Raw genomic sequence first — 22,140 nt, 5'->3', positions numbered from 1 at the left:
AGACCTTGCAAATATGAAGTAGGAGTGTTAATGACAACATTTTGACTTGGTGTGTGCCATTACTGAGTTCTTGGTATCAAGGGGTTCATAGTTCAGGCGATTAAGGCTGAGTCATTCACCATATATGAATTGATAGTTTAGTCTGGCAATCCTTGACATGGAGGGGCCTTGGATTTCCAAGGGGATAATGTTTATGAATTTTTAATTTACCAACTGACTGAGAACAATTTTTTGGAGTAAGTAATGTATTATAAACATATGTCAAGTAATTCTTCAGATAAATAAACAAATGATGGATTTGGGGTTCTTGAAACAGTGTCTGTTAAGACTACTATCTTCTGGAGTATGATGTTGTGTAATCTAGTAGGAGTTTTCTGGCTTTCCACCTAAACATCAGAGTACTTCTATCAGAACACATGGCACTACATCCCAGAGATGCTAAACTTCAAATAATTAATAATTCATTATTAGTTTCTTATCTCTGCTGATTGAAGTTGAGAGGTTATGGCAACAGCTTTGAAGTGATGTGTATTAATGTTTTATTTCATTTCAGCAGTGTAAGAATGAGCGCATTTGATATCACAGTTCTGCAGTACTTTACAGCCTATGGCTTACCAGTGCTCAGCATTGTAAGTTTTATGCTCCTGATAGCAAGAAATTTATCTCTTATAAGAAGCTGGATACTGTCAAGAGCGATATCTAGTTTTGATGCATCATATGAGAGTTGTTTGGTTGACCACAAGAAGTCTCTCTTCCTGCCCCTTCACGATATTGTGTCATCAGACTGGAAACTCAGGAACAAAGGATGTATCCGCATAGTGGAGATTGGCTTTCGAACAGGTTAGTTGGAATATAGGCTCGTGAAAATTGAGGATCTTAGACCGGTGGCTGAAGATAACTTTTCTGGGATGTGGCATTGTAGAGTACCAGCTTCTCACAGGATTATACTGCTACCATCATCAGGGTTGAAGAGCAAGCAAGAAGCAAGTACAACTGTACTTGATAATCAGTTCTTGCTCATGGGTTGTTTTACTTGCTATTTGACCTTGAAGATGAAAACAGAATGTTATTCCAAAATGTCACTGAACTTCTATCTGGCTAAATGCCGTCACATCCCAGATGATATTGCTCTTCTTCATGAAGAGGCGGTCCGCAGCCCCCTGGCCGTGGTATGACTTCATGTCGGAAGAGAAGAATTGCTTTCTCAGTGCTACAGACATGCATATTGCAGTAATTATTCCATCAGTAATTTATCATACCTTTTTTTCATGGAACTATACATGATATTGCTGATCACAGTGTCCGCGGAGTCTAAGGCATAAATTATTTTTACTTTGCTCGCTCAAACACGGGGACCATGGGTTCAGATCCCACTCAAGGCATGGATGTCTGTGTGCATTTATTCTGTGTTTATGTTGTTCTGTGTGTAGGTAGTGGCTTTGTGATGGTCTGCTCCCCTATCCAAGGAGTCCTACTGACTGTTTATAGGCCCAAGAAACCGAAAAAGTGGCCAAGGTCCAACGAAGGGCTGTAGAGCCATAATAATAATACATGATATTAGCTGTAGACTGTGTGTTTAACACGTAAACTTTATGGTGGACATGCACCAATGATACTAAGTCACATTGTATTTTTAATTTTTTTGTAATATATTGAAACATTCTTATAAGATATTTTCAAATTTTGATGTATTGTGATGAGCAATGTTTCTATTGGAGTGACTGCAAGTGCCCCTGTTTGCTGTTTTCAGGAGAAAACATCAAGTACTACCCTAAGAACAGTCATCTTGTTGTGGTTGATCGCAATGTATACATTCATGCATATCTGAACTCGAACCCTGGTCTCACAAGCAAAGTGAATATAGAGCGTGTCATCTTGTCTTCTGAAGACCGCCTGGAAGCTATCCCTGACAGCAGCGTAGATGCGGTCGTGGCAACATTTGTTCTCTGCTCTGTGACAAGGATTAATCTCATTCTTAGTGAGATTAAGAGGATCTTAGCTCCGGTAAACACAAATTAAGATGAATGAGTTCCAGGAATAATGTATACTTCCCTTAACCCAATGTTGACTTCGAAATGAGGTTGGCCACTTTGTCTAAACAGTTGTATCACATCTCAGGGACATTTTGAAGTTCATCTTGGATTTTTCTAGTATTTTTGTCTTGGCATCATTGAATCGGTGGTCTGCTTTGACCCCAAGAGTGTACTTTATTTATCAATATATGCAAAGAGGGTCTTCTGGGTTATGATACTGTGTTATGTGGTACATAGATACCCAGAAGATATACCCACCTACCAGAAAATACAGTGTCTCTTAATTTTTAATGCCATGGAAATCTCTAATTTTATAAAGGATGTATAACTTTATAAAGTTTGAAGCTTTCATGGTGAATAAACATGCTAAATTCTTCTTGGATGATTAGCTGTTTTTAGTTCAACATTGACATGGCTGATTGCCCAAGAAAATTTTAGCAGATGTATGATTTCTTTTTTCTCAGGGTGAGCTTTAATTTCAGGGTAATGATGTAATATAGTCTGGCAGGTTATACCCTGAAATGGATGTAGCATGTCCATCCAAACATTGGTACTTGCCAACCAGACTGTAGAGTGTTGTGACCCAGAAGATCGCAATATGGCTGTTGAAACTATAATAAAGAATCTATTATCCTTTGCAGGGTGGCCTCTACTTGTACCTGGAACACTGCCCTGACCCCCGGGATACATTTCTCTACAAGATGCAGAACTTCCTAACAACCACAAAACTGTGGCCAATGATATTTGATGGCTGTCACTTGAACAGAAATGCACTGCAGGAAATAAAGTTGGCTCAGTTCTCTGATATGAATTATCAGTATGTTATGATAGACAGCGAGCATAATAAATTTTCAAAACTCATGAGGATTCATGTGATTGGAACAGCAGTTAAATAAACAGAACAGCCAGTAACTCCGAAATGCATCAGACTGGAGGAAACGTTTTACTTGCTCTGACTTTGTAGTTAGATGTAAAGAGAATTAGATTTTGTCTAGGATGTGATGTTGTGCGGTCTGGTAGTTAGGTATTGACATTTTATAGGAACCTGCCGCATCCATCTTCAGGAGAAATGAAAACCAATCTCTGAAGATAGAGGCAGTAAGTTCTCGTGAAACAGTGGTAACATTCTATCAGATTACACACCATCATATCCCAAAAGATGATACAGTGGAATCGCCATTTAATATTCCTCTCTCTATCCGTTTCCTCATTTAACAATCAGTTTCAGTGTTCCAAGTTCAGTGAGTTCAGTGTTGAATTCTCTCTGTTGAACACTTTCTCCAGTTTAGTGTTCAGAACTACTGATTTGTCAGATTTGAAGTCCGCACAGTGGTGAATGAAGAGCGGGGTCTTGCGTGTTGTAATACTGTGTAGTTCGGAGAGCGCCCACTCTTTCGGAGGAATGTATCACCTTCGTCCTCAGGGTGGATGAGTAAGGCAAGTAAGAAACCAGGAGAAACAGTTGGCAAGCTCAGTGGCCTAAGCGGCAGCTTTAGTTCGATATACTTTTGGAACCCTGGTCAAACTTGACACCCAGTGAACATTCTTTTCTGTGGTCTGCTTGTTGCAGTGTTCATTAAGGTCAGTGTTGGAATCTTCAGAACTGAAGAACGCTGTTTTGTAATGTTCAGATCTGATAAACTCATTCTTTCCCTTGAAGACAGTTTAAGTTTGTGTAAGTTGGTAATTCAGTCTGTGGTGTCTACAAAGGATGGTATAACAGTCTGTTTAAATTGATTATCTGAGCAGCCCTTTGAAGTGTCCCTGATGTACTCACTAAAAGTTGCGATATTGGACATTATTGTGAACTGTGATATGGAAAGAAGGCATCTAGAAGACATGCAGTTTCCTTGGGGATGGCCGCCTTACTACAACAGGCTTGAAACTGTCGATTCATTTGATAGAGCACCTATCGCAGTACATAAAGGTAAGTTGTGCACGCGTTTGTTTTCCTTGTCTGTTGTGGTGCAAGCAACAGTGCATTGATCTTCCATCCCCCAACAGGCTGAAGCATTATCTGTGTTGCTATGTCTTAACTAAGAGTTGTAGTTATGGGGCGGCTGCGGGTTCAATTCTTGATGAGGTCATTGGGTTTTTTTCAGTTTACTGACTCCTGCCAGCTGCGATATGACCCTAGGATCGACTCAGCCTCTAACGCCAGTGCGTAAGGCTGAGAACTTCACTGCCATCTGTGAGCCGACTGTCTAGAAAATATGGGAGCCTCAACGTCTCACAACCCTGTGGACTTCCACGGCCTGTTAGAGGGATAGTTTTACCTCGTTAAGAGTTACATGCAAAATACAAGTGTTGTATCTGAGGCAGTATTTGTATGAAGCTGACTGTTTTTGAGAAATTCAGTAGATTAATAACAGTGCTCATTTGGCACGTGCCATTAAAAGCAGTGAAGAGTGTCATGCTACGTTTGTGCCATGTAGTTCTCGCCAGTACCGTTTCTGTACATTTCATGTGTCTAGACAGTGTACAGACATCACGTGCATAAGTAAAATTTGGCCCTCTAATGCAGTTCTTTGTTCTTGCTGTTTTTATCTCAGGAAATTCCTGTTTATATCCTTTGAGTTATGTATTCATCAGAGAACCTAGCATCATGAGAGAACATGTTTTGTGTATCAGCCAGACAAAATCACTTGTATTGATATATATATAGGCTGAGGAAATAAAAGCAACAATAAATACAGATTAATTTAATGAAATTTTTTCTACAGTGTAATATGTTTTATGAAGATAAAAGGAAATCTGATGAAAACTACTACATATATTTCCACATACATTTCCTTTGGTAGCCAGGGCTCGTGTAATGGCCAATGCGAACCAAGTGGGTTCCATGGATGGCACAATTTACAAAGCTTTTTCTGGTCTACACTGTGGGAAGGAAAAAACATCCCGTCTTCCATGGATCGAGCCCCCATTCCTCAGTTATCCGACAGGTAGTCTAGTCACTGTACTGAGTTATCCTGGTTGTGAATCGCAACAAATGTTAACAACTGTTGTTACACATCACACAGGGTTTGTAGAAATAAGAAAAAGGCTTGAAGAGAACTTTGATTATGCTGGAGGCATAAGCCTATATATTTTGTTAAAGAACATGTTCTCGCCTGAGAATCATACACCCTGGGATGTTCTGTCTTTGAACTACTTCACATAGAACGGTCACTGTCCTGAATCAAGCAGGCGTTATCATGTGATGCTGATTCTGGTTGCCCTGTTGTTATCGTTGACTTGTAGCGCCTCCAGAGAAACACAGCAACCGGTGTAATTGTTGCCACCACGAGTATGGTACAAATGAGAGGCGTCAGATACCTAACTGTTGCTGGTGATTGTTGTACCCATTGTTTCACAGCCTTTGTTGGCATGATGCGTGTTGTTTCTGGGGTTGAAGTAGTGTAGGATATGGTTGGGCTGGTGGAGATACACGTCATGGAGTCCAGGATATCCCATGAAGATTTAGCCTCATCAGTACACAGAACATTCCCTGTGTTCACGTGTTTCCTCAAGGACCATAACCTCAAAGCCTGCAAATCACAGTCACATTCAAGTGGGTTGCCTGATATGTCTAATCGTCTCAGGTTATCAAGAGTATCAAAGAGCCTTATGTCAAGTGATCTGAATTGGTTGTCTGACAGATCAAATTCGTCCAGTTGCTTGAGTTCAGAGAAGATGTTTGAGGTTGTGGCGGGTGTGTCTGCCGACTGTTCATACCTTTGACCGTCGAGTTTCACCAATTTGTTGTTCCTAAGAGACAGTTTCTTAAGATTCGTTAGGTTCTGGAAAGATTTGATTGGTAAGTAGGTTATTTTACAGAAATCTAATTCCAGATACTTCAAGTTGGGCGCCAGCAGAATGGGTTCATCGTTGACGAAATTCAGTTCATTGTGCTGAAAGCGGAATTCAGTTATGCTTGGACATTGCAAGAACATATGCGGATCAATATCACTTATTCGATTTTGACTGAGATCCACAAATTTTAAATTCACGTTGTTGAAAAATGTTTGAGGTTGAATGAATTTGATTGAATTCCAGCTGAGGTCGAGTGTTTGAAGTTTTGTCGCCGATTTTAGGGTATCAGGATGGAAGGATGTTATGAAGTTGTTACTGATGTTCAGTTCTCTGAGTTCGAGGTTTGTGAGAAACGTGTTTCTGAATAGGTATGAGAGTCTGTTGAAGCTAATATCTAGGTGTCTGAGATCTATAGTATTCCTGAACAGTTCTGAATCGATTGCTGCGAGAGAATTGCCTCTAATTACTATGTATTCGAGTTTTGAATTGTTTTGGAATATCGTATGGGCTAGAGAGAATATCTTGCTGTGACTTATATCTAAGAATCTTAATTCAGTATTGTAACCAAATGTATTATATTGAAAATAGCCTATGTTGTTTGATCCCAAATCCAGATATCTAAGTTCCCTTGCATTCTTAAGAGTGTCAGAATGAAATATAATCCTGTTCATCCTGTTACCTTTAAGGCTCAAATACTGAACGTTCTTGTTGTTTCTAAACGTCCTTCCATCAACCCAACTGATGTTATTGTTACTTATGTCAATGTGAACTAGCTTTGTGTTTTCCATGAATATATCACTGTGCAGGTTGGATATGTTGTTGCTGCTTATATCAAGATGTAATAATTCAGTGTTTTTCTTGAAACTATCTGGAAGCAGATTGACAATATTGTTTTTACTAACATCAAAATGCCTTATGGAACTACCATTAATAAGGTCAACTGGGAGGAAATTGATTTTGTTGAAACTGAGCTCGACTATCCACAGATTTGGGTTGTTTTGGAAAACATAGGGATCTAGAAACGTTATCCTGTTCTTGGTGAGGTACACATTGTTTAGTAGAGGGTTTTTCTTGAAGGTGTCCGGATGTACATTGTCAAGAAAATTCTCGTTTAAGTACAGTGTGGCTAACAGAGGGCAGTAAGTGAAAACGTCAGGATGAAGTGAAGTTATTTCGTTCTTTTTCAGTGACACTGCTTGGAGCGTTGCCAATCCTTGGAATGCGTCTTTTTCAAGAACACTCATGTGATTGTTATCCAGTAGCAGAATTTTTAGGCTGGTAATTCCAAGTTCATTGAAGGCATTGTTACGTAGGACAATGATCGCGTTGTTTGTGAGGTTAAGGCGTTCTGTGTTAGTTTCCAATCCTGCTGGAACCGAGTCCAGAAGAGCCTGTGAGCAGTCTGTACCAGGTAGAATCCTGTGATTGGTGATGTCGTAAACACCTACACCACACTGGCAGGATGTGGGACATGAAGATGCACGACTGGCAGTTATGAAAAATAACACAGCAGTGGTCAAGATCTGCTTTTGAACTTCCGGTGGCATTCTGACTGAACCTGAAAGTGCAACAGAAATATGTGAGGCATTCAGTTCTGCTGAGGTATCCTGAGAAATAACATGTGCCTTGGCGCTAACGAGAGGAGGCACACAAAATAATTTCATGATACGATGAGGCTGCTCCTTTATTCGATTAAGTGTCCGAAGGCACTGTCGCCATGATTACCAAGATCTTATATTGAATTGTCCAGGATTTAATAATAGGGACTGTAACCTCTGGCACTAGTTGTTTCCATGATGACCAAGAATGTTGAATTTTCTGGAAGCTAGCAGATAAAAGTGTAAAGGTGTCCTTGTAACAGGCAGTGGAGGCCCATAAGGCTGTGAGACATCGAGGCTCCCACATTTTCTACACAATCGGTTAACAGATGGCGGTGAGGTTGTCAGCCTTATGCTCTGGCCGGTCATCCTTTACCCCCGGGAAGATTCCTGGTACTCATTTCTGTTAAGAGTCTGACCCGAACCCAGGGCCATAGTGTGGTTGAAAGGTTTAGGTCAAGTGAAAAATCCAGTGACCTCGTCGGGGGTACGCGGTAGCTTAGTTGGTTGAGGTACTATGCTACAAGCCGGAAGGTCGCGGGTTCAAGTCCCGATGAGGTCATTGGATTTTTTCAATTAACCTAATCCTTCCAGCCACACTATGGCCCTGGGGTCGACTCAGCCTTTAAGAGAAATGAGTACCAGGAATTAATTAAATACTTTTCCTGGGGGGTAAATTGCGGCCGGTGCGTAAGGCTGACAACCTTACCGCCATCTGTGAGCCGATTGTCTAGAAAATGTGGGAGCCTCGACGTCTCACAACCCTATGGGCCTCCACGGTCTGTTACAGGGATACCTTTACTTACTTTTTACTGCGGGAGATCAGATTAACCGGTGTTTCTGAACGCAGCCTAGGCTCCGTATCGACTAAGCTATTCCGGATTCTGTTAACTGATCTGAATCATAGTAAATTAATTTCGTTAAATCGCAGCACTGCTGATAATATCACAAGTATGTATATCAGGGTAGTTACGAAAGAGCCCCGTTTACTGACCTGTGTTAAGTCTCGCCGTGCCGCAGTTGAAGAATCAAACTGGTAACTGCGTCCTCAGTTACAGCGGAAGTGTCCCGGACCGGAAGTAGAACCAAATCATGGTGCCATTGCAGATAACTTGGCAGCAGCGACTTAGGACAGTTAAGAAGTTAAGAAAGAGCTGTGCCATAGCTCAGGCGATTAGGCTCTGGCTTCTTGTCACGGGGACCCGGCTTCAATCCCGGGTGACATTATATGAGCTTTATTTACTTTCTTATGGAGCTGAGCCCCTCTTGAGGAGCCGCCAATTGTGCAGCTACTCAAGAACTTCCCAGCATTTTATGGAACCCGAAGGTTCATTGCCGTGTTCACAAGAGCCCTCCATTGGTCCCTATCCTGAGCCAGATCAATCCAATCCATCCCATCTCATCCTACCTCTAAGACCCATTTAATATTGTCCAACCACCTACACTTTAGTCTTCCAAATAGTCTCTTTCTTTCTGACAATCCCACCAATATCCTATATGCATTCCTCTTCACCCCCATTCGTGCTACATGCCATGCCCACCTCATTCTCCTTGACTAGATCATTCTAATTGTTCATTACAAGTTATGAAGCTCCTCATTATGTAGTTTTCTCCAAACTCCTGTCACTTCATCTCTCTTCGGTCCAAATATTCTCCTCAGCACCCTGTTCTCAGACACCCTCAGTCTATGTTCCTCCCTTAATGTCAGAGACCAAGTTTCACACCCATACAGAACCACAGGCAAAATTGTAGTTTTGTGTATTCTAATTTTTATGTGTTTGGACAGCAGACGAGAAGACAAAAGGTTCTGGACTCCATGGTAGCAAGCATTGCCCGAGTTCAATCTCCTCTTAATATGAGTTTCATGGGGGACGAAGTAGCGGTGGAGAGGGCGTATCTCCAGATTACTCCCGTTTCCCCCTCTTTATTGTCACTCCACCATTGCACCATACTTATCTATGATAAGGCTACTCTTCGACCCTGAAGATGGAGACATTACATTTCTCCGAAGTGATCCCAAAAGATAATAATGTTCATAGTAACGACCTTGAAAATATCACAAACTTGACGCTCGATGGCGCAGTTGAAGAGATTGCTTACGTACTTAACCCTTGGCCCTCTTTAAGAGCTTTGGCCTCCATTAGGATGATGCCTGTTCTTCTCTGCTGTTCATACTGTGGCTCAGCCTCTTCGCTTACACTAACATTAAATCATTTTCTATGTCAGTCTGGGCATTTCCACTTTCCTTCTAACTTGTGGGACACACTTTTCAAAAATTTCCCGGCTACTCTTTGTTCATTCATTCTAACTACATGTCTCAATAATTCCAGTCTTCCCCTCTGATATCCATTACCAAATCAGGCGTTTATATAATTCCCCCAGTTCTCAGTTAGTTCGATCCTCCAAAACCTTTGCTCGGTTACCGTCCATAATACAAAACAAAAACCAAACTCCATGGCCTGTAGTCCGCAAGTGAACTCTACCGACCGAGTGACCGCCTCTTTTCGGCGAAGTTAGTGCCAACTTTTGCGGATAGAGGGTGTCACGTGGTCAGGGCAACGCATCTCCACTGCCGATAATTTCGGGTTTCTAGACCGGAGCCGCTATTTCCTTGAAATTACTCCTCAGTTATCCTCACGAGGCTGAGTGGACACCATTCCAGACCCACTACTTCTCAGAAAATCTGGTAGCGCCGGGAATCGAACCCGTAGCTTTGGATCTGTAGCCAGGAACTCTGACCACTAGACCACAGAGGCGGTCGAGCGTCCATTATCCTTCCTCAAAATGTTCTTCCGCATGTATTGAACACGATTAACTTATGGAGCTGAGTCTCTTAGAAACCCCCAGTCGCTGTCACGTACTCCAGAATTTCCCAACATTGGGCTAGATCCCAGAGGTCGAAGTTCGAGTCTCGCTAGAGGCGAGATTTTCTGCACGTCGTCCAGACCAGTTCTTTGATCCCACCCAGCCCCCTTTCCAATAGGTACCGGGGGCTCTTTCCCCTGGGGTAAAGCGGCCGGGGCGCGAAACTGACCACTCACCTCCAACTAGTGTCGAGGTCAAGAATACGTGGATGTATACATCCACTCCTCCATACCCCTTCATGGCATAGTGCTTAATTAGTTAAGCACAGGGACAGCTTAACCTCTTTTATGGAACTCGAAGGTTAATTGCCGTGTTTACAAAACCCCCTCCACCAGCTGCCGTCCTCAGAGACATGTATCTAATTCACACCACAGATTTCACTCAGATTCATTTTAATATTATCTTGCCACCTACGTCTGAGTGTTCCTAGTGGCCTCTTTCCCACTAGAACCCTTTATGTGTCCTTCTCTCCCATTCGTGCTACATGCCTTGTACATCTCCCCTTCCTTGAGTTGATCATTCCAATTATATTAGACTAAAAGTACTAACTAGTTGTGAAGCTCCTCAGTATATATTCTTCTGCAACCTGCTGTTGTAACATGACAGTAAGTTGTTGTACAGAAGGAGAGACGGAAGTGTCCAGTAACGTAACAAGCTTCGCCCCTGGAGTAGGGTGTGAGTTCAGTACCCACCCCCCTAGCCGACGCGTGTGGAGCCTTTTTGACCGGAGAGATTGTCTTATCTCGAGAGCAGCAAGTATCTTTGACCCTTAACCCTTATTCTGTCTGCACTGGTTACTACAATAAAGTTCAGTCTTGACACTGTTTGCTGTACCATATCTGATGCTACTTTGATATTCCCATTTTAATATTATATTCGTGTCTACGAGGAAGTAGTGTGGTTCAGTATCGTGAGTAAGCTACGGGCTATGGCCGCGCCATGGCTCAAGCGGCTAGTCGCTGGCTTCCCGATCCCGGGTCTGGTCAAGTGGGATTTGTGGTGGACAAAGTGGCTCTGGGGCGGATTTTCTCCGAGTACTTCGGTTTCCCCTGCCAATCTTCATTCTACCAAATTCCCCATTATCATAATCACCCGGGGCAGGCTCGCTCGGAAGCCGGGATCGTGGATTCGAATCCCACACAAGGCATAGATGTCTGGTGTGTGTTTGCGTTTATTTTGTGTTTGTGTTGTCCTGTGTTCAGGTAGAGGTCTTGTGACTAGCTGATCACTCGTCCAAGGAGTCCCACCGTCTGTAAAATGATCATGAAACTCAGAAATCAGCCCTAAGCTCCAAAGCGGGAGCGAGAAAAAAAATTAAAACACAAATAAATGGAAAACGTAATTATATAAATAGTGCTGATGACAATAAATAACAACAAATCAGTTTAGAGCCTTATTTAAGAACTATAAGATTATTCATCGATAGAAGACTCTGAAGTTGTACTTATTTCTGAACATACTCGTAATGCTGCAGTTTGGAAGAAACTCGAGTTTTGCCTGGACAAGTGTCTTATATGCTTTCCTAAGGGTGGCCGCACACCAACTGCATCAAGACATGAGGCAAAAGACGCAGTCTTTCTTCATTCGTGATTCGTCAGCATGAAGCTGACGTCAGCATCATGACTCAGACCGGTGTGCGGCGGTTTTCATAATCTCATTCGTTCCAACTGTGCTCCTTTCTTTACATCGTGTCTTGACTGTTACATGTCTTGACGCATGCCGGTGTGCGGCCTACCTTAATGCCACGTGTCTTTTAAAGCATGTACTCAACTGTGAACGGAATTTTTCATATTTCGATCTGGAGGCGGGTTAGCTCAGTCGGTATAGCGACTGGCTACAGCGGTCAGAGTTCGAGTCCCGGTAGGGTCAAGAATTTTCACTTCTCCATGTCGTCCAGACATGATGAAACTGGCGTTTCACTGGCGTGACTGGCAGTGGGGTTCACCCAACCTCCTATCCAATGGGTACTGGGGACTCTTTCCCTGAGGGTAAAGCGGCCGGAGCGTGAAGCAACCACTCACCTCCAGCTAGTGCCGAGATCAAGAAAATGTGGATCTATTCATCCACTCCCCCATACGTCTTCATGGCGTAGTGCTTACAGGGACAACTTTACCTTTTTACCATAGTTTGATCTCGATGAACTGTAGCCTGATTGGCGAGAGATTAGCTTTGTGTGACAGTAATGACACGAGAAGTCATTCTGTTAGAAGGACACTTACCATTGCAAAGATGGGAATTCCGAGGCGTACAACCAACATATATATCACTGATTTTTATCTGACTAATATGCAGCATCATGCTTAAGGTCGCTCCGAAAGCAACAAGAAGTGTTTGTTTGTGGTGTTGCTGGTCAGATGTTCACTAACTAGACCGCTAGTGAGACTCAAGATGGCGAGCAGGTACGTCTAACTGAATTTATTTCATTGTCCATATTACTCTGGGTGTTAATAGTTTATGCGTTTTGTTACTGTTCGGTTCCAAGACGTTTCGTCTTATCTAGAGACCTAACGATTAAGGCAATTTTAATTTAGAACACCCGACTTCTGGGACATGACACCATGTAGTCCGTAGAAAGTCAAGTGACGTTTCGGAGGAACATATCATCTCCACTTTCAGGGTCGAAGAATAAACCAAGCAGGAAACCAGCGCGAAGCATGCGACATGTTCCTCCGAAACGTCGGTTAATTTTCAGCGGACTACACAGCGTTATACCCCAGGCGGTGTGACTATCTGAAATCCTACAATTTTCATTCTATTTTGTACGGGTATGAAAGGCACCAAACACGTTAGTGTAAAGGTAGAAATGTATTCGGTTCGAATCTCGGCTACAACACCAGTTAACATGATTAGTTTCCATGGTTTTCCTCTGTGCCTCCAAGAGAGTTCTTAGATAGCACCACGATGAAGCCACTATTGCTGCTTTGAAAGTATTTTCCAGTTCATCACTCCTTTATCCGATGCTATAGAAGCGTCACTAAATAGCGTACGAAAGAAACAATATTGTGGCTTGAGAACAAATTGCTGATGAAAATATTTGGACCTGACGCATAATTTAAATGGGACGCAGTAGCGTAGTTGGTTGAGGCACTGTGTTAAAAGCCGAGGCCACGTCATGGCCCGGGTTCGATCCCAGGTCTGGTCAAGTGGGATTTATGATGGACAAAGTGGGGCTGGGGCGGGTTTTCTCCGAGTACTTCGGTTTCCCCTGCCAATCTTCATTCCACCAAAATTCTCCATCATCAGAATCACCCGGGGCAGGCTACAGTAGGGCAGTCAGTGGCCGCCGTGCCGAGTGGACCCAGTTGGACTCCACTGGACTCCACCCCCCACTAAGCGAATTAAAAAAAAATGCTACAAGCCGTAAGGTCGCGGGATCGAATCCCGATGATGTGGATTTTTTTTTTAATTTACCTAATACTGCCAGCCGCACTATGGCCCTGGGGTCGACTCAGCCTCTAACAGAAATGAGTACCAGGAATATTCTTGGGGGGTAAAGGGCGGTCGGCGCGTAAGGCTGACAGCCTCACAGCCATCTGTGAGCAGATTGTCTAGAATATGTGGGAGCCTCGACGGTCTGTTACAGGGATAGCTTTACCTCACCTTTTACCATAGTTTAAATAAATTAATTTTATTTCGCGTGAACCTAGCAGAAAGTTTCATAACGAGTAATAATACAAAGTTAATACTTCGAAGATTGCAATGTCTGTAATTGATATGGGCTATAACAAGGCTGCGCCCATCGCAGTGGCCGTGTGGTCTAAGGCATGCACTGTCTTCGCCTGCTTCAGAACTGGGATCGTGGGTTTGAATCCCACTCAAGGCATGGATGCTTATATGTGCGTTTATCCTGTGTTTGTGTTGTTCTGTGTATAGGAAGCCTCCTTGCGACGGGCTGATCCCGCTTCCAAGGAGTCCTACTGACTATGAAAAAATATTACGAAACTGAAGAAGAGTCTATGGCCCAACAAAATGGCTGTAGAGCCACTGATGAACGAGAAATGAACCGAGTAGATACCTGCTAAACTACAGAGACGCATTCTGCGGAAGGAACTGTGAATGACGTACTAACGTTATCCTAAAAGCGAAGGAAGTGATATTGTGTAATTCCGGAAGTGCCTGTATTTTAGATAAACTGCATAACTCGGGCCACAGTGAACTCATCCCTTTATAATAAGCAAACGTTGACTTCACATGCAACTGTGTAATTCTTAGGCCGCGCCATAGCTCAAGCGGTTAGTCGCTGGCTTCCCGATCCCGGGTCTGGTCAAGTGGGATTTGTGGTGGACAAAGTGGCGCTGGGGCGGGTTTTCTCCGAGTACTTCGGTTTCCCCTGCCAATCTTCATGTCACCAAATTCTCCATCATCATAACCACTCGGGGCAAGCTACAATAGGCCAATCAGTGGAAAGAAGTCGAAACTATATTCCTAAGACTGTAAAAAGTTACCCTATAACAGACCCTGGAGGCGCGAAGGGTTGTGAGACGTCGAGGCTTCCACATTTTCTCTAGACGATCGGCTCACAGATGGCGGTGAGGTTAATTTGGGTCTATTGCTGAAACAATTGAAGCATTTTCCCACTTTGTAGATTTGGATGTCACCACGGAGAATAAAATAATTCTTCAGCAAGATCAAGAGCTTAAAGAGACGGTAGTTGGGTTCCCGACCGAGAATCGAACCGACCACTTCTCGTATAGAATTTAGGATCGTTGCCGCCTGGGGTAACTTTCTTGGCTGGTGGGAATTTGGCGACGTAGAACTGCCGAAGATGCATAATTATTAATCGTAAACAAAACGTGATCGTCAGTTCTTAGCACGCGTGTTGACCTTCCTTGTCGTGCAGTAACACCACAACACACGCTTCAACCCCGAAGACTGGCAACATCGCTACACCGACATCCTGTAAGACCCAAAGAACAGAGCCAAAATCAATACTTAACCCTCATGAAAGCATAAAACGAGTAAAGTTAAGACGCCGTAGAGGCCTATAGGGTTGTGAGACGTCGAGGCTCCCACATTTTCTCTAGACACTCGGCTCACAGATGGCGGTGAGGTTGTGAGCCGTACGCGCCGGCCGTCCTAGAAGCCCCGGAGGATTCCCGCTACTCATTTATGTTAGAGGCAGGGTTCATTCCAGGACCATAATGCGGCTGGAGGGATGAGGTCAGGTGAAAAATACAGTGTCCTCATCAGAAATTGAACCCTTGACGTTCCGGTTTGTAGCATGAGGAATAGATTAAACATGTCAACCAACAAAGATTCATGCAAATGAATTGTAATGATGAAACTAAATGCTTACAGGAGTATTGCACCCAATGGACATAAACCTAGTTATTGGCACAGCCTGGGTACTGAGCCCATGACCCATCATACAATTGGACAGCTGGTGGATATTGCAGCAGAGCGCTGGGGTGACAAAGAAGCGCTACTGTCCCTCTATCAGGATCACCGCATCACCTTCAGCGAAGCACGTGACAAGGTAACTTCTATTACGTATAGTTTGAAGCAGTGCTCGTCCAATTCACATACTCCAAATATATCCTTTTTCTTTATTGTTAGTGGGGTGGGACTAAGTCCCTTGTACTGCGGCCACTTCTGGCCTATTGTACCATCCCCAGATGATAGGTGAGGGTGATTGTGGAGCAATTGGTGGAATGAAGATTGGCAGGGGAACCCGAAGTACTCGGAGAAAAACTTCCCCAGCGCCACTTTGTCCACCACAAATCCCACTTGACCAGACCCGGGATCAAACCCGGTCTGCCACTGTGGGAAGCCAGCGACTAACTACTTGAGCTATGGCGCAGCCAAATACATCCTTAATATCCAACATAAAGAAATGCTTACAAGTAAGGAAATTTCATGGAAATTGTGTCTTGATGACAGAGAGACTAGTGCTGACAGACTCATCTACAGGGAAAATTAGCAGACTACTGCCTGCAGGGTTGCTGCACTCTGACATCTCACTGTGTTACCATGATCTCACACAGAATTGTAATGATTTTATTGTATGGAGATAAATTCATTATGCAGTTTTACACATCTCACTGGCTTTGTTGCTCATTTCCTGCAAATACGAAAGGGTAGCCCATTTAGCGACTGGCTATGGGCTGGACGACCAACAAGTCGGAGTTCAAGTCTCAGTGGGGGCAAGAATTTTCAGTTCCCCATGTCATCCATACCAGTTGTGGGGTCCACCCAACTTCCTATCCAATGGATACCAGGGGCTCTTTCCCCAGGGGTAAAGCGGCAGGGGCGTGAAGCTTACCACTCACCTCCAACTAGTGCCGAGGTCAAGAAAAAGTGGGTTTATACATCCACTCCCCCCATACACCTTCATGTCATAGTGTTTAATTAGTTAAGCACAGGGACAATTTACCTTTTTTACAAGTTTAGTTTACGTTAATGACACTGTGGATATCAATCTGGACAAATCATAAATCATTTTGTTCTGTGTTTAGTTCTATATTCACCATAATAAAAAAACTTTAACCCTGCAGGTGCAAAGTGTCAATAGTTTCAAGCTTTACAGAAATAGCCATATCCCACAGCATGTGACATCTGTTAGCATTTTGTCTGTACTGCATAGTCAAAAAGTTCTCACAGTGGCAACTACAAAAATTACTTTTCCTTGGATGTGATGCCATGTAATCTGGGTGAAGATTACCCTGATACTGGAGGCAGCATATTTCCCCATAACATCTATAAGCAGGCTACACAGTGTCACATTCCAGAGGGAAGTAATTTAAAGTAAAAATTGTAGAGGTTATATGTGTCATATGCCCATATTTTGGACAATAATTCCCCTTTATTTGGAAGACATTTTATGAGCTTAATGGTCATCTTCCTGTAAAGTTCAGGTTACAGTCAACAGATGTGAGCTAAAAATTACATTTTCCTCACAATGTTTTAGTTCATTCTTCCCATACCAAAAGTCGTCTAAACTTTTAAAATATTTTATGGGGTAAAAGATGCTATTTGAAATCCAGAAGGACATGACCTCACCATTATGTATTAATTTTGTTCACTGAGATGACAAAATCAGCTGTGCCATAGCTCAAGCAGTTAGTCGCTGACTTCCCACCATGGCGGCCCAGGTTCGATCCCGGTTCTGGTCAAGTGGGATTTGTGGTGGACAAAGTGACGCTGGGGCAGGTTTTCTCCAAGTACTTCGGTTTCCCCTGCCAATATTCATTCCACCAATTGCTCCACAATCACCCTCACCTATCATCAGGGGCTGGTACAATAGGCCAGAAGTGGCCGCAGTACAAGGGACTTAGTCCCACCACACCACACTCAACTTTTGTTGCTCAAAACAGAGGCCACCTGTTATCTGAATGTCAAACTCACATGACAGTGGCACAGCTAATGCTGAAGGTAACTGTTAGCCATAAGTATGAGTACTCTCAATGTTCATATCATGTACACTTTCACAATGAAGATTAATTGTTCTGTAATTTCCTCAGGCAGACCATCTTGCTGCGGGTCTCCTACAGTTGGGACTCAGCCCCGGGGACCGATTAGCCATCTGGGGACCCAACTCTATCCAGTGGTACATTTCCAGATTGGCAGCAGCAAGGGGTGGTTTCATTGCTGTGAGTAAATCTTAGAATTATGTGGTGCAATGATGCGCCATTTGCACTCAACTGGCCAAAAATATTGTGCTGTTACATCACTCGATAATTCATCAATCTGTTTATGGAAATCCGCCTGGCATTGGATAATATCGTGAGCACTCTGTAGTTCATACATTTATAAGTCATCTGGGACGTGATGCTGTATATTCATATACATGTTTACCAACGTTTTGGAGAGATGTCCTGTCTCCATCTTCAGGACAGCGCAGTGGTGCCAAAATAAATGGCATGAGACTCATCTATCCTTCTGAAGATGGAGTTGTCATGCTCCTGTGAAATGTTGTTACCTGTCAAAAAAACTACATGGCATCATATCCCAGAAGTCCATAATTTTAATAATCAGGTCATTGGATTTTTTCAATTGACCTAATCCTTCCAGCCGCACTGTGGCCTTGTGGTCAACTCAGCCTCAAACAGAAATGAGTACCAGGAATTAAATAATTTTCCTGGGGAGTAAGGCGCGGCAGACGCGTAAGGCTGACAACCTTACCGCCATCTTTGAGCCGATTGTCTAGATAAGGTGGGAGCCTCGACGTCTAACAACCCTATGGGCCTTCATGGCCTGGTACAATGGTAGCTTTACTTTTTTACTTTTTTGTAGTTATTAACAGATGCCTGTGTCATGTTCTTGCAGGTTCAGATTGACCCTGCGTACCAGGCACCTGAACTACTGCACAGTCTCACCAAAGTTGGCGTCAAAGCACTTATCAGCACGGAGTCATACAAGACAAGCTGCTCTTATCAGATTTTGCGTGCTGTGATCCCAGAACTGGATAACTGCCCAGAGTCTGGAGACCAATTGCGATGTGCTAAAGTTCCGTCACTACGGTCTCTGGTCATCATGAGCAATAGGCAGTATCGGTAGGCACTGTTCCTCCATCTTTGGGAATTTTAAGTAATCCAGCTCTTCCTTAGACATCCTTTACTTCTTCCCCTTGGTATGTTGTTGCACATTCCTTTTGTAATATTTGTTATTTAACGATGCTGTCAGTACCCAGAGTGTATCGTTTTGATGATAAAATGGTTAGTGAATAGGAGCAGTTAGTGGAATGAGAATTAGCAGGGGAAACCGAAATACTCAGAGAAAACCTACTCCAGTACCACTGTGTCTACCTTACTTACTTATGGAGCTGAACCCTTCTTGAGGAGAAGCCAAATCTGCAGCTACTCAAGAATTTCCAAGCATTTTATGGAGCCCAAAGGTTCATTACCGTGTTCACAAGAGCCCTCCACTGGTCTCTATCCTGAGCCAGATCAATCCAATCCAATCCATACCATCCCATCCTGTCTCTCTAAGATCCATTATAATATTGTCCACCCACACCTTGGTCTTCCCAGTGGTCTCTTTCCTTCTGTCTTTCCCACCAATATCCTATATGCATTCTTTTCTCCCCCATTCGTGCTACATGCCCTGCCCACCTCATCCTCCTTTACTTGAGCATTCTAATTATATTTGGAGAAGAGTACAAGTTATGAAGCTCCTCATTATGTAGTTTTCTCCAGCCTCCTGTCACTTCATCTCTCTTCAGTTCAAATATTCTCCTCAACACCCTGTTCTCAAACACCCTCTGTCTATTTTCTCCCTTAATGTCAGAAACCAAGTACTGTGTCTACCACAGATCCCCACATGACCTGACCCAGGAACAAAACATGCCTTCTGGAATTAAGTGTCTCTAAACCTTTCTGTGTGTTCTTTCTGTTTCCATGTGTAATCTAACATTCTGCAGTTTATATTGCTGTCTTATTCAGAAGGCATATGTTTGTATAAAGGGTGGGCCTTCTCGGCCCTTGCACCGCGACCTACAGTGGTCTGTTGTGCTTAAGGCATGTTTTTAGTGCGATAACAAAATATACACATTGAATTTTGTGGTCAAGTTGGTGGCACCCCTGCTTCATAGCCAGACAGTACCAAGTGATGTCATGACCACTTCCTTCCACATCTCTTCCCATTCATTATTCACAGTCATCCGGTCATGCAGCACTACACAGTCCGAGCTGCTAGAAGCATTGTTACATAAGCGAGAAATGAAAATAAAATAATTATCCTTATTAAATTTTCTATCATAATTATAATACGTTTACTGCCAAATTAAATTGCTTATGGAACACACATTCATTTGTTACAGAGGAGCTTATAGATTCAGTGATGTCATAGCATCGGCAAGTCCTGAATCTTTGAAGAGGATCAAGGACTTGCAAACACTAATACAGCCTGACGCTGGATGCACCATCCAGTATTCTTCTGTAAGAGTTTCATGTATTACCTAATTCACAAATTTAATACGTGGTTTGCTTGTTCAGATGGAGACCGTAAGCTTGTTTTGGCAGATTCCTGCTCACTGAGTGGAACAGCTTTCTGAGTTGTTACCCAGTTTCAGTCCATTACGCATGTGGTTTCGAAACTTTATGTAATGGTGTCCCCTCAGCAAAGATTTCATTGTACTCCCCTTCATGATTTTGTCTGTGCATAAAGAACAGCTTTTTATTTTCTATCAATTAATATTTATCAAGAGTTTAGAAATATTATGGCATTTGAGAATTATAATTAATCAAGTTTTACTGTAATGTATTACTTTGACAGATTATCCTTTGCCCCCCCCTCCAGTTGGGGGTTGCACCTTATACGAACTAAGAAGTGACAGAACTCCCTAACAGATGTGCAGCAGTAAATATTTCACTGCTTAATATTGACAATGGAGCATGTGGTAGGGTAGTTGGTTGAGGCACTATGCTACAAGCTGGAAGGTTTCAGGATCGAATCCCGATGAGGTTGATTTTTTTCAATTTACCTAATCCTTCCAGTCGTACTATGGCCCTGGGGTCGACTCAGCCTCTAACAGAAATGAGTACCAGGAATATTCCTGGGGGTAAAAGGCGGCTGGCGCATAAGGCTGACAACCTCACTGCCATCTTTGAGCCGATTGTCTAGAAAAAGTGGGAACCTGAACATCTCACAACCCTATGAGCCTCCACGGCCTGTTACAGGGATAGCTTTACTTATTTAAAAAAAAGTCAAGCTATCCCTGTACCAGGCCGTGAAGGCCCATAGGGTTGTGAAACGTTGAGGGTCCCACATTATCTAGACAATCGGATCAAAGACAGCAGTAAGGTCGTTAGCCTTCCACGCAGGCCGCCCTTTACCCCCCAGGAAAATTATTTAATTAATTCCTGGTGCTCATTTCTGTTAGAGGCTGAGTGAACCCCAGGGCCATAGTGCAGCTGAAAGGATTAGGTCAATCAAAAAAATCCAATTACCTCATCGGGACTTGAACCCATGACCTTCCAGCTTGTAGCATAGCCTCTCAACCAACTACACTACCGCGTGCCCCCAGCTTTACTTATTTTACTATTTAATATTGACAGTATTTGATATAAAGGGGGCACTAGGCCACCATAAGGTTAACATCCCTGCTTTGCTGTGCTGTATTCACCCTTCACTTTCATACTTTATGCTGATCTCATGCAACTGACTCAGAAATCCTCTTTCTTTAACCCAGGGCACAACTGGACATCCGAAAGCAACATTGGCGACCCACCACATTCTGGTTAACAATGCCATCATCGCTGGAAAATGCATGGAACTTAATACAGAGGTTCTGTATTGTGTATGCTGGTTCCCCACAACATATGTAGCTTTCACATAGAAAACAGATTATTATTATTATTATTATTATTATTATTATTATTATTATTATTATTATTATTTTAGGTTTCAGTACCTAACTGTTGGTTAATTTTTAGTGTAGAATGTAAAAATAATTTGATGCCATTGAAAGTCAGCCGACATTTCGGAGGAATATATCCCCTCCATCTTCAGGGTTGACTAAGCTTGCAGCCTTCACGCTGATATCTTGCTCAGATTATTCGACCCTGAAGATGGAGTTGATATATTTCTTCGAAACGTCGGTTGACTTACAGTGGGCCACACGATGTTATATCCCAGATGATAGTACTCTTCGTAACCACCGGTGTGAGGACCTCATATCCTACATGAAAATGATTTGTTGGTTTTTCTTTTCCTTTATTACAGGAAACTAGGCTTTTGGTTTGCCCACTGTTCTGCCACGTGACTGGAAGTGTTTGCGGTATCATTTGTGGCCTCTGGTATGGCTACACTACCGTGCTTCCCGCAGCTACTTTTGATGCCACAAAGACTCTGGCTTCCATTCAGCAAGAAAGGTAAGGCTGAACTCTTCTGACAGTAGTTAGGTCTCCTGT

At 43.0% G+C, this 22,140-nt stretch overlaps 3 protein-coding genes across 8 annotated transcripts in view; 2 read left to right on the top strand and 1 right to left on the bottom strand.

Annotated features, from left to right (window-relative positions):
* The window catches only part of LOC111874988 (methyltransferase-like protein 7A), a 211,416-nt gene extending 207,174 nt beyond the window's left edge, over nucleotides 1-4,242 (top strand). For 3 of the 6 annotated variants that reach the window (XM_023870924.2, XM_023870919.2, XM_023870918.1), the window contains exons 2-5: nucleotides 554-840; nucleotides 1,751-2,004; nucleotides 2,675-3,960; nucleotides 4,136-4,242. In XM_023870924.2, coding sequence (XP_023726692.1) covers nucleotides 564-840; nucleotides 1,751-2,004; nucleotides 2,675-2,929 — 786 coding nt within the window. In that variant the 5' untranslated portion in view covers nucleotides 554-563 and the 3' untranslated portion in view covers nucleotides 2,930-3,960; nucleotides 4,136-4,242. Of the gene's footprint in view, nucleotides 1-62; nucleotides 237-553; nucleotides 841-1,750; nucleotides 2,005-2,674; nucleotides 3,961-4,135 lie in introns of those variants that run through there. The other 3 variants (XM_023870923.2, XM_023870921.2, XM_023870920.1) reach the window with 3 other exon arrangements.
* A 478-nt stretch (nucleotides 4,243-4,720) lies between these two features.
* Nucleotides 4,721-8,515, bottom strand: LOC111874985 (leucine-rich repeat-containing protein 15). Its single transcript, XM_023870914.2, has 2 exons — nucleotides 8,421-8,515; nucleotides 4,721-7,386 (listed from the first exon to the last, which is right to left on the bottom strand). Exon 2 carries the CDS (start codon nucleotides 7,373-7,375, stop codon nucleotides 5,189-5,191), a length of 2,187 nt encoding a protein of 728 aa, XP_023726682.1. The 5' UTR covers nucleotides 7,376-7,386; nucleotides 8,421-8,515; the 3' UTR covers nucleotides 4,721-5,188.
* A 4,055-nt stretch (nucleotides 8,516-12,570) lies between these two features.
* LOC111875000 (medium-chain acyl-CoA ligase ACSF2, mitochondrial) lies at nucleotides 12,571-22,101 on the top strand (the record flags this gene model as incomplete). The annotated part of the gene is made up of 7 exons (XM_023870994.2): nucleotides 12,571-12,690; nucleotides 15,590-15,767; nucleotides 17,752-17,880; nucleotides 18,557-18,783; nucleotides 20,049-20,166; nucleotides 21,420-21,515; nucleotides 21,953-22,101. Coding segments are annotated over exons 1-7 (908 nt in total), but the record flags the coding sequence as incomplete, so codon positions are not given.
* Nucleotides 22,102-22,140: the final 39 nt, after the last annotated feature.

Source organism: Cryptotermes secundus, unplaced genomic scaffold (genome assembly GCF_002891405.2).
Source record: "Cryptotermes secundus unplaced genomic scaffold, Csec_1.0 scaffold868, whole genome shotgun sequence".
NCBI lineage: Eukaryota > Metazoa > Arthropoda > Insecta > Blattodea > Kalotermitidae > Cryptotermes > Cryptotermes secundus.
Note: the sequence above shows the minus strand (reverse complement) of the source record. Positions and strands in the feature narration are given on the sequence as shown.

What these genes read in the sequence shown, in the direction of transcription:
- LOC111874985 (XM_023870914.2), bottom strand. Translation starts at nt 7,375, where the DNA reads ATGCCACCGGAAGTTCAAAAGCAGATCTTGACCACTGCTGTGTTATTT.